Consider the following 13266-nt stretch of genomic DNA (forward strand, 5'->3'; position numbering starts at 1 on the left):
CTGGTTTGGGCACCCGTCCCAAGGGATGCATTACCGTGATCTTGTCAGAAGGAAAAGGTTGTGGTGTCTCTCTTTGAAATTCAAATGAAAATATTCTAATACTCCAACACGATGGCTAATGTTTGCCAATGAAGATTGTGTGAGCCTCGAAAGTGGGAGATTCAAACTTTTGCTTAAACTTTCCTCACTAAAACTTTAGCCATTCCCCTATCAAATGAAGAATAAAAAGTTTGGTACAGGAGAAACAAATTTAATTAGTCAACTTTTACCGATATCTGTAATTCAAAACGGCCGCCATCACTGTGTTAACTCTATTAGGAAAATAATATTTTCGATTTACGGAAAACTATGACTGTGAATTTTGTTTTACTGCAAGAGCCTGAGGTGAAACCCCACAAGTGGCAGACCAGAACTTTTCAGAACTGTTTTGAAAACAATGAGAGTCCAAATATCAGTCCTCTAGGCACATTCAACCTTAACACTATTTCACCTCTGTATTAAGCTCCATGAAGAGTTACAGCAGAATTTGACAGTGTGCCAATGCCGATGTTACTAACACACATGAGACACTTTTAGGATGAAAATGCATTATAGTGGAAGGCTCCTGAAAGAATTTTCAATTTCTTACCTTGATGTGGTTACATAGTATTTTTTAATGAAATAGTAAACCATAAGAAAGGGCGCCGCCACTACTATGAACACTGGCGTCACAATGGTGTTGACAATCAGAACAAACAAACACAGCCATGTCGTATACAGGAAGTCAAGAGTAGTCACCCAGATTGTCTGAAATAGACGTTTTAAGATGTTGGCCATGAAAAGACATAGTGGAAAGATACTTAAGCTCTCTGATGCAGAAAAGTACCTTTGAATTCATAAGGGGTTCGTTGATTTACGGTTGTATATATCCCGGTTGGAACTATGCGCCAAACAAGGTTAGCATAAGTACTCAGACTACAATTTAAAAGTACAAGGTGCGAACTTTACAATTTCCTGTTGAGTGGAGGTGAGGTAGAGTGAGTGGGTTGGTTAAAGGTCTACAATTTGGCAAGTGGGCGATTGAAACTTTCTACAAAATGATGGATCAAAATTTCTTGATTGGGTTCAAAAGTTGTGCGAGGATCCAAAACAGGAGTCAACATTGTACATTTTATCACAATTTTGTCGGTAAAAATTCTACAATAGGCGAACAGCGAGATCAAAACCGCGTACAGAGGTGGATAACCTTGATAAGGCAGTATCTGCTTGGATTACCTTTTCTGGTCAACCTTTTTTTCGCAATGACTGATAATTATGAGTACGAGAGTATCAGAAAATGTTTTGCAATATTGACAATATGCAAGCCAATATAAGTGAACTTCCCTTGTGCTTTTTGATTTGACAGATAAATGCATGTATGTGAAAGGCCTAATATGCAGCTGCCTACTAGCTATTTTTTACAATATTTTGCACGACTCTTACCTGATCGATAACTTGGGTGTCATTGGAAAAGCGATTGAGGATGCGGCCAACGGGGGTTGTATCGAAGAATCTAATTGGTGCACGGACTAGATTACGTAGAAGGGCAAAGTGAATGCGCTTCGCCGCGAAAATGGAAGTTATGATATGCCAAAACACTAAAGCGACCAGCAAGACGACGAAAGTTAACGTCAGGACAATGTAACCACGACGGTAATACATCGATTCTCCTTCGATATTTTCCTGCAGAAAAATAATCCAATGTTTTAATGAAATCTAACATCCAAAAATTCTGGATGTAAGAATTGTAGTAACCTAATAATGTTCAGAAATACATCCAATGGGTGATTGGTGATCTGTAACACTCATTTCATCAAAACACTCTTAAATCTATGAAAAATTGAAATAATTGTGGGTACAACCACGGATGTAAAACTTTGTTAACATCCATGGTACAACATTTTGGAGTTATCTGAAGTGATTGAGTAAAACGCCATAGCGTGGAACAGACATTCAATCGTAAAAATTAACCACTGACAGGAACCAATTTGGTCAAAACTGTGTGCTAGAAAATATTCATTCTGGACGGACGCTTAATGTCATGACAATCACATCGCTCTGCATTTCGTGTTCAAGACTCTTTCTTAGAGAATTATCACCATAGTACTGAAATCAAAATGTCCAGACAGACCAATGGCACACACTTGTCCAGCAGCGTAGCCTACAGCATATTACAACAATAGACCAGATGGGAGCACTATAAATTGCTCACTAATATACAAATTGTTCAGTAACATCAGTGAATACATATACTTTACCTGCGTTTTGTTCATTATCTCAAGTCCTGCTCCAGACCAAGCAGACAACCAGAAATTACAGGCCATCGAAGTCGAAGACTGCGCTGTCAGCAACAATAAAGTCAACGCAGCAAGTGAATACTTTATCGCTCTCGCGTATGTCCTGTAAATCCTCCATGACACTGAACCTGTGTATCTCTCCTCCTCTTCAATCAGTTTGCCGAGGGCATCTGCAAGAATACAGCATATGATGAGACGGAGTAGACAAGGAAGTTTCGGTCGCACATGCCAAGATTCGCCGGCACAAACGCTGTAGGTTCGAAATCATTACCATATGAAAAGATACCTTACTTGAGGTGTGAACTGACTGTCAATCGGTGATTACTCTACAAATATCACGGGTGATGTCATATTCACAAACATTGTTATCTTTTGTCCTGTTTGATCGGTAGTTTATTTACTCTCTGTGGAATCATAAGCCATTAATTCGGTAACGCGGAAATTTTCCGCGTTCAGGGGATTAGCCTAGATACATGGTTTGTGCTGGCTGACCCCCTCGCAATAGCGCAAGTTTTATTTCATATGTTCACCGATACTCTGTGAAATTTTGTTTTTATCGCTTGTTTTAAACTGAACCTTAGCTTTATGATTATATTCAAAACCTTGGCAGAGTATTGTACGCCCGTTTTTAAACAACGCCTATCAGCATGATAACCGCCACCATTCAAATTAAAATGATTCAAGACATCTTGTCCCGAAAAATGACCAAGCCTACATATATCCGGGCGATGAAAAGAAACACCTGTTGCTGATTTTTATCTGATATCAGGCTGACTGTATTCCATCGATACAAATACCTAGTGGATTTCCGTCAACACATTCGACTGAGCAGGGCTGAGTCGACAGCCAATGAGCTACCTTTGCCGAGTACTCGTTCCTTGTTTTCTTTGCTGGTGATAACTTCCTCTTCGACGACAAGGACGCGGTCATCTTCCTTTCCAGTATCCCGGTCAGACTCCGAAAACGTACTGGAAGTTCTTCCCCAGGCTGCAAACAGTTCTGGATCGTGCTTTTGTATTTCCTTCGGGTCACCCTCTCGAACTATCTTCCCATCATCCATTAGAACGACCTGTTTGATTGGCAATTTCATTAAGTTATTCAATCTATTATGTGCCGCCCGCACTTTATTTGTTAATGTGAAGTTAATGTCCTATTTATAACAAAAGGAGAGAATTACATGAGAATGGTGTTTGATTAACGGGAAGTATATACCGGATGCTTTATTCTGTGTATACAAGACATTTCATGCTTTGAATTTCATGTTATTTGATCTACAATGACGCAGACGTTTTGTAAAAAATCGAAGGTGACCATATCCCATATCACGAATTAGAACAGTATTTCTAATATAGGTATGCGCATACACACATAAATAGAGAGCTACGGGTAGCATTATATTACAGTACCTTATGTGCGAATTGTAGCGACTCTAGCTTGTGTGTGACGAGCATCACTGTTCTACCCTGTCTAACAAGTAGATCCAAGTGCCGATAAAGGGTCATCCTGTCAAAATCAAACAAAGTGCATTATAAAGAAAGATATTGTGAGTTAGGAATCATATCTCGTCATCTTGCTGGATGGATAATTCAAGTTTCGTCCAAAAGTTCTCAAGACGCTTATGTTCTGAGGGGAACTGCAGCAGCTGTAGAAAACTGATTGGCTTACGTTTCTACATTGACCGCTTGGTGAGTAATTTAAAAAAGTTCATTTACCAATATAACAATATCGATATTGCTATAGATAGCTCTGGCTACACTGACTCGTTGTTTCTGTCCTCCACTGAGGTTGATACCTCTCTCGCCAATCTCAGTTATATCACCAGCTGGAAGAATGTTGATATCTGGTTGTAGAGCACAAGCTTCGATGACAGCATCGTATCTGCATGGGAATAGAAAATCTACGTAACCTTTTCAAATCTTAGGCCCTGTAGAAAATGGCGTACTTATAAGTAACAAATACGTGATAGGACAAAACTGTTCGACACGTACTTAATTGAGTACGAGCGGATACTATGTTCAGATATCAGGTGTAAAACACATGAAATTGCAGATGCAAGTTCCGCCCGTAAAAAATAGCTGAGATTCGTCAACATAAATAACTAATTTTATGCATGTGTCAGTAGTCGCTTAATAAAGGCAACAAAGACGAGGTGAATGAAGAGCAAAAGAAAAGCAGTACATCACCTTTTCTGGTCAAATGCTTGTCCAAAAATGATGTTGTCCCTGAGAGTTGCATTTTGTAACCAGGCTTTCTGGGGTACATAGGCGACACGTTTTCTTTCTCTGGAATACGAGGACGAGGATTACTTCAGTTTGAAAACTGTCAGGTCTATGAAATCGCACAGTAAGATATTCCACTAGATTATCAGCTCAACCGCAATTTTTGTCCAAAAGGCCATGCTAAGGGCAAATGTCATACCGCAGAATATGTATAAACAAGTAGGTGAAAGCAAGGAGGCATGAGTACTTTCGAGCTGCACCGACTTCTCACTGTTACATTCAAGTGTTATATCTGTTCCCTGCTTTGACGGTTACTTTAAAATCCACCTAACAGCTGTGATTCCACTTTTAAACCCTTGTGCGTTACAATAAGCCCACTTGAAGAGATATCCGAGTACCTTACCTTTCGAATCGTACAGTGCCAGACACCGTTGTCATTTCTCCCAATATTGCAGACAGTAATGATGACTTCCCACTTCCAACAAGTCCAATTACTATGACAAAAGACCCTGTGGAGAAATTTACAAGATAATCATGTCACATATCACATTTTTTGCCCTTTAGTTTTAGACGATTTTTACACAGAGAATATTGTTGACCTTGTCAATGATGCATAACATCAACACCAATTTCAAATAATTAAAGTGTCATTGAAGGGTCTGGCTTACCGTTGAGTACATTTAAATTGATGTTTGATAAGGTTGGTGATGATCCGTCAGAATTCCATGAGAAAGTCCCGCCACTTATCTGAAAACGTCAAACATTATGATATAATACAATTATATACTATTTCACCGCGCAGTCCCGTCTTAGCTTAAAGTATAATCGAAAATACCAACATTTCATCTTCAAATTAAAACCGGAAGGGGAAGTAATAATAATTAAAAAGTATAAAGAAATGAGTATGGACATTTGGATTTCAATTTCAATATCAGCAGGGGTTGCATTAATATTACTTCAGGCACGAGACTTGGTCAGCATGTTCGAGCAAGGTCCGGGCAAAATCAATAAATGATGATGTCACACAAGAAATGTATGGTATTGGGCAAATGACTGAGTCACCGTATCCCTATAAACAAAACTTAATGTAACATGATCAACGCTTGCTTTTCGGATCTCTTGATTTTTATCCCCCTTGCAAAGCAACATAATATTATATTTCACATGGACAGCCTGAAAGAGGGCGTTTCCTCCACTTTTACGCATAAAATAAAGTATCATTTACGGAACTAATGTGACTAATACAACATGATAATACAATAAGACGAATGACTATGACTTGACACTAACGTTGAGCGACTATCATCTACCCATGCAAAGCATTCACAGGGACAAAGTCGCTCATTTTTACCTTTTTGTTATTCAAAGAACACAATACATCAAGATTTGCATAAAATCATGCACCAGAGTACAACGGGATGACGATAAATAACTACACGAATGTCTAAAATTACCCATTTGCTGATAGGAAAGATTAACAGATGGTTCCGCTTTTGACCTCAAGACAAAATGAATTATTGCCATTGTGACTTGCTTTCCTGTGACAACTAAAATGGCCTCAGCGTGATCGTAAGTGATAAAAAATAAGTTAACTTAAAAAATCGTCAGGTATACCAAGGACCTTTCAGTCCATTCATCGCAACCAACCTGTAAACCAAACAATGTTTAGAAAGAAACTGGAAAATAACATAGGGCGATCAAACACTGGCCACAGTATTTTACAGGAAAACATATATTATAGCATATTTATGGAATAAAAATAAAAAGACAATCCCAATGTTTTGATAGAGACCATAAAACATAGCAGTCTGCTGCAAGCAAAGTTATATATATATATATATATATATATATATATATATACACACACACACACACACACACACACATATATATATATATATATATATATATATATATATATATATATATATATATATATATATATATATATATATATATATATATATATATATATATATATATATATATAAATATATGTAATCCCCCTGTATTCCGAATGAGTGTGGCTGCGTCGCGAACGAGTGATTCCCCGTGTAGCGGCCGTATCCCTCCGAGCCGTAGGCGAGGGGGATACGGCCGCTGCACGGGGAATCACTAGTCCGCGACGCAGACACACGAGTGAGGAATACGGGGGGATTATATATTTATCACATGCATAGACCCAGTTTTCCGTAAATAAACCTTCCAGGAATGATAATTACTTGGAAAAAACGAGAGGGAGTATTTTACAAGAATTCATACACTTGTGTTATGCGGTCGTGGCTGGGTCACAGCTGACTTGACTGTGGTCAGCTCAACATGTCGGGGCTGCTCCTATGGATAATTAGCATCTCTCGTAGGGCTTTTTCTGTGCGAATCAAGCGGAAATAGGAAAGACTATGGATTTTTAATGCAAGGTATTTATTTGGTACTTACTATAACATCAATTTTAGTGAAAATTCATTCATAAAATTATTGGACGTACAAGCGGGACGTCGCGACACTCAGCCGCGGCTGGCGAGAACGGGTTATTTTTGTCAATCTTCGAACATCTGTTTTCATTCAAATAATTCTTCTTTGCAAAGTTTGTATGAAATTTTCAAAATTAACAATTACTATGTTTTACGAAATTGTCAATTGTATGTTTAATATTTTACGAATAAAATGAGCGTGTTTAAATATAATGAAGAACAGTGTTCGGCTCTGACTCAATCGGTAAGACAACATACAAGTAACGAGTCTTTCTTAGCTCAGACGCGAGACAACGGAAGTTTAACAACAAGGTACAATACAGGAAACGTGATGCACAATATGCATGGACAAAACAATAGCTTGCACCTTTAACACTTTAGCACTGATAACATTGTGAACTCGTCGCTCTTGAAAAATATAATAGCGTTTCTTCTGATGAGTCTCAAGTCTGGAGTATCGTCATTGCTGTCAGAAATAATGTACGCTCTTCGCTTCATCGGCTCGCCCCGGGGGCTCGACTGGTTGACTGCCGCGGCAGGATTGATCGTGATGTTGAACTTGAAACCCGTCCATGTTGATTCAGAAAACATTCTTACTGCTGTAGGGATGATTGGTACGTGTCTTGGGTTATCGGCTATGCTTATTATGTTGTTTGAAGGACATTGAGAAGGGCAATTTTGACGAGGAGACAACACAAAATGCCGCGCCGGTAACATACCGTTAAAATGTCAGCGGTGTACAAGTCAAACGTTTCAATCGAAATCAACGACGAAGAAACACAAATTCATAAAAATTCTAGTATCGACGGTATTTTGTGTTCTACACATATATTTTAATACTCCATATTTCCTTATGTTTCATTACCCTCCCACTTTTGCATTTCAGGGATTTGAAAATAAGTTCTGAACTGAACAGCTGATTTTTTGTTTGCGTTTTAAAAGTAGTCCGGGTCCCATATCCACCACATGTGGAATATAGATTCATCGTAGTCATATACCTATAGTGTGACGTCATACTATAGGGATAACTAGGTCTATGTATGTGATAAATATATATATATATATGACAGCTTGAGCGTAATATGTTATAAATGTGTCATTTGATTTAATTACAGCCCAGGAGCTAGTGCGCCCTCAAGCAACCTTAAATATCTAGCGTAGCCCTCTAGTGTTACTCAGATCGTTTATATCCTTGCTTCAGTCACATGTTTTTCGAGCTGCTCCCATTTCAATTTTCTTTTTGAGAGACAAACTTCGTCGAGAAATCAGCACGACGTTACACTACTGCCGCACAGTTAAAGTTCTCACTGCACGAGTATCCCTAGCTTCAGAAGTATGGCTGCCGGAGCAAATGCTCAAGATATCGAGGCGTCCGAAACGGAACATGATGAGGCAGTCGATTCTGCCGTTCCCGCCATCAGCACAGGTCCTGGTCAATCACGAATTCTCCGAGCAGGGGCAAGACTGAAGGCAACTTTCAAGACAGTCAAACGTGCTTCGAGAGGCAGCAGTGTTCAAAAACAATTCGATGCGGTTACAACCCAAGTCCAAGATATATCGAGCAAAATGGCAGACGTAATGAAAATCGTGCAAGCCAAAGGCCATGACGTCACAGACCACCACGATAACCGGACCGGAAGGCGCGCCAAAACCAAGGTTACAACTTTGTCTGAGCTTAAGCGAAACAAGGAACTGCAGGACTCCGTTGAGCAGGTTCTAGTTGTGAGTTCTACAAGTTCGTTAGATTCCGATACAGAAGACAGCACCAGTGGCAGTTCCGACGGCGAATACAAGGCAAGTGCCGCTGCCATACACAAGAATCTGAAGTCCAGGGCGAAAGGTGCGAACGGCAACAGTAAAAGTAGCAAACACAGCAGTACATTGACCGTCACCAAAGGTAAACGTATCAAGAGTGGCGCAAAACGAAAACCCACTGATAGAGTTAAGAAGTATATACCCTGGCCTCACGAGTTCATTAGAGACCCAACTCCTAATAGGCCAGATGCCTTAACATATGACGATATGACATTAGCACAGCTAGTTTCTGGAGAGCTTGAAATAATATTAAGCATGAACCTTAGTAGTGATACTGCCTTACATAGGCTAAGCCACTTACAGAATATTGTAACAGATGCTCAATTGTACCCATGGGATCGAGTACGAAAGTATCATTCTATTATTTTGCAATATTTAGAACAAGGGTTGTTGGAGTGGGGAGATTCTTTTGACAATATCCACACCAGATTTGTAAGAAACCCCCCACAGCCTAACATATCACAAATGGTTGCTAAGAATAAAAAGGCACGCTGTGTGAGGTATTGTTATGCCTTTCAGAGTAACAAATGTAGTCAGTCAGATGACCACATAGTAGATGGTAGTTTAGAGAAGCATGTTTGTTCAGCCTGCTTGCGCTTCAGACAGCAAGAGGCAAGGCATGCTTCCATTGGCTGTCCATACAATGACAGAGAGTACAGAGAACAAAAACAAAAAAGTTCACACAAAGATTGACAATTGGTTTCTGAGGGCCAGGGTCACAGCCTTGAGACTCTAGCTCCTATTGGTCAACCTAGTACTGGCATTTCTTTCACAATTTCCCATTTTGTAGTTGATAGTGATTTCGTTAGTGATCATTTTGTCGATGTAAAAGAGGTGAATTTGCCCAGTCAGGTGGCATTGGAACAACCTCCATTGTATGTACACCAAGGGTCAAGTTGCACAAGCGAACCATTAGAGCCATCAACTTTCCATCATTTGGAAGATTCAAAGGCATACTCACTTGATCCTAGTTTCAAACCATTTATTGTTATTGTTCAACAATCTCTAGATTACTCATCAAATGTAACATTGCCTCAAGTTTGCCTCAAGTTTTGAACAGTGTCTACGGTTTCATATAAGGGAATTTTGCATTGCCACCAAATTCCACTGTCAAAGTTAACTTTCCTCACATCCCTCACTGGATTCCCCCTCATATTGCTTCCTGGCCACCCAGCCCTCGCATTTCTGTAGATTGGTTAGTAAGTACGCACCATGCAGTGTTTAACTCGGGCAGGCCAAATTTTGCAGGGCTTCGCATTCCCGTTCCTTCATCTCTGAGCATTCCTGCATGGCGTGCACGTCTTCAAGGACTAGACTACAGTCCAATTGTGGATTTCCTTGAATTTGGGTGGCCAGTTGGCTTTACATCGAGGAATCTGCCAGTTTCGAGTGCACGAAACCACAGTTCAGCTCTACATTTCGCAAATCACATTGATACATTTGTGTACACAGAAGTAAGCTATGGCGCAACTGCTGGGCCTTTTGCCAAGAACCCACTTTGTATTCCCATTGCAACATCCCCCCTTTCTTCGGTTCCGAAGAAAGATTCTTTGGAACGTCGCACAGTTATGGACCTAAGTTTCCCATCAGGCACATCCGTCAATGCTGGTATCCCAGCAGACTCTTACCTTGATCAGCCATTTCACCTTAGTTACCCTAATATAGATGCCCTCACATCCTTAATCAGAGAACTTGGCCCTGGCTGTCATTTATTCAAACTAGATTTGCGTAGAGCATATAGACAACTCCCAGTCGATCCACATGACTTCCATTTGCTTGGTTACACTTGGAGGGGTTCTTTTTTCATAGACATAAGGTTACCTTTTGGCCTGCGCTCTGCAGCACTCGCATGTCCGGCAACAACAAACGCAATCATAGCTATGTATAACCAACTGGGCTTTTGCGTGGTCAATTTCTTAGATGACTTTTGTGGCACAGAAAGGCCTACCCTTTCTCAGTCTGCATTTTTGGCTTTGCGCTCTCTTTTTTTGATTTAGGTATTGAGGAGTCCGTACGCAAAGCTATCCTGCCCACAACGTCTCTCTCCTTTATTGGTGTGCAAGTGAACACAGTGACAATGACTTTAGAAGTTACCGAAGATAGGTTATCAGAACTGTCAGGCTTATTGCCACAGTGGTTGTCTAAAAAGAAAGCAACCAGGGGCGAGTTGCAGGTTTTAATTGGCAAACTCTCCTTTGTTTCCAGTTGTGTGCGTTCAGGCCGTTTATTCATTAGCCGTTTGCTAGACACCCTTCGCTCAGTCCAGAGTGCGCATCACCATATCTACCTTAACTCACAATTCCACAAAGACATACAGTAGTGGATTACCTTCCTTAGAAAGTACGATGGCGTATCCATCATTCCCAACAAAGACTGGTCTGCTCCTAACAGTGTTTTCTCTACAGATGCTTGTCTTTCAGGTTGTGGCGGCATTTCAGGCACACAGTTTTTTCACTCCAGTTTCCCACACTTTGTTTTACAGGAACAACACCCCATACATTGCCTAGAGATGCTGTCTGTTGTTGTTGCAGCGCGACTTTGGGGTCATAGCTGGCAAGGCCAACGCATATTAGTTTACAGTGACAACATTAGCACTGTCCAAGTCTTGAACTCTGGTAGAGGCCGCAACCCTTTTCTTTTGGCTGCTGCTCGCGAGCTTTGGTTGATTGCAGCTACACATGAATTTGAATTAAGGCAGAACACTTACTGGGTGTCAAGAACCAAGTAGCAGACTGTCTGTCACGTTGGCATCTGCACAGCTCATACAGTGAGTCATTTCGCAGATTGACTCGCGGTAGTGAGTTAACTGAAACCCTTGTTTCTGACAAATTGTTTGTGTTGGACAACACATTCTGAATTTTTTTTTCTTTGCAGATATCAGGCATGATCTAGATTTACTGCGACAGGAGGTTAAGCATTCTAGAATTGCAGCATTCACTTCTGGTACACGAAAGAACCTGCATACTCAGTTTCGTGCGTATTTCAGTTTTACACTATACTATGGCTTACAAGCACTCCCAGCCACTCCAACCATTCTGTCATTATATGCCCAATTCCTCATTAGATCATTCAGAAGCTCAGCATCCATTGCAAACTACCTCTCAGGTGTTAAAACACTTCACATTCTCACTGGCTACAGTGTGGAAGCTTTTGAGTGTCTGAGTTACAAGCTAACAATGACGGGCATTAAAAAGACAAGCAGGCACACACCTATGCAGAAGTTACCAATTACCGTTCACATGTTGGAAGACATGTCTGCACTAATAAATTTTGCAGACCCATTTCAGGTTGTCGTTTGGTGCGCCATATTGACAGGTTTCTTTTCATTCCTCAGGAAGTCCAATTTAGTACCTCCTTCTAGACAGGCCTTTGACCGCGCTCGTCATCTCTGCCGTAGAGATTTTGTAGTCAAAGAGAACTTTGTCACAGTTGCTATTCGCTGGTCAAAGACCATACAGTGTCATGAGCGTACTTTGATCATTCCTTTAGCAGCCATTCCTGGTAGTTTACTATGCCCTGTGTCGGCATTTAAACAGATGATTTCACAAGTACCGGTGCAGGGACATATGCCGGCATTCATTTTTCCAAAAAAAGGGAAACTGGTCTCATTAACACATTCTTCATTTTCATCCGCCGTTAGCAAGTTACTGGGGGGTATAGGTAAAGATAACAAGCTTTATTCAGTACATAGCTTGCGTAGGGGTGGAGCTACCCTGGCTCACGCTGCAGGGGTTCCTACAGATCTGATTAAATTGCACGGGGACCGGCGTTCAGATGCCTATGAACGGTATGTTAAGGTACCTATGGCCACGCGTTTGTCAGTATCTCAGCGCATGGTAAATTGGACACAACAAAAGCCAGTCAGTATATCTCACCAGTAACATTATGGATGATTCGCAGTGTTGTATTATTCTGTACAATTTTGCCAGTCCACTTTATGTGGCATCAGATTATACTGGCTACAAGTATGGCTTCAAGCATGTTCTCATTGTTTCATATTTGAAGCAGTTAAATTTGTTTACATTTTTACTTCCCATTCCTTAATAGCAGTTTTCTTTTCCTGCTATGTCATTTTGCCTCAATTTCTTTGTCGTTTGTGCGATGTTACACCTTCATAGTCGGACACTTTCCATTTTGTTCCTTTGATTAGATTTTTTGCTAATTGTATTTACTGCTCTTCTTTTTATCATTTGCTTTCAATTGCTGTTAGTGCAGTTTCATACGTTTATTGACTTTTTTTTTTTTAAACTCTCTGGCGGTTTTCTTTCTTGGTGGAGTCTTAATAAAGAACTTCCAAATTTACCGCCAGAAAGTTGTTTTGTCCTTTTGTGAGAGCGATGGGTGTAATTTGTTATAAATGTGTCATTTGATTTAATAACATCCCAGGAGCTAGTGCGCCCTCAAGCAACCTTAAATGTCTAGCGTAGCCCTCTAGTGTTACTCAGA

General features: G+C 40.4%; 1 protein-coding gene across 1 annotated transcript in view; it reads right to left on the reverse strand.

The window, feature by feature from the left end:
• LOC139135638 (ATP-binding cassette sub-family C member 8-like) overlaps window positions 1-13266 on the reverse strand; it is a 94406-nt gene that overhangs the window by 46599 nt on the left and 34541 nt on the right. Inside the window, exons 11-14 of the mRNA XM_070703138.1 lie at window positions 5203-5281; window positions 4938-5043; window positions 4499-4597; window positions 4028-4193 (exon numbers count right to left, since the gene is read on the reverse strand). Coding sequence (XP_070559239.1) covers window positions 4028-4193; window positions 4499-4597; window positions 4938-5043; window positions 5203-5281 — 450 coding nt within the window. The remainder of the gene's footprint in view (window positions 1-4027; window positions 4194-4498; window positions 4598-4937; window positions 5044-5202; window positions 5282-13266) is intronic.

Source organism: Ptychodera flava, chromosome 6 (assembly GCF_041260155.1).
Source record: "Ptychodera flava strain L36383 chromosome 6, AS_Pfla_20210202, whole genome shotgun sequence".
NCBI classification, from domain to species: Eukaryota; Metazoa; Hemichordata; class Enteropneusta; family Ptychoderidae; genus Ptychodera; species Ptychodera flava.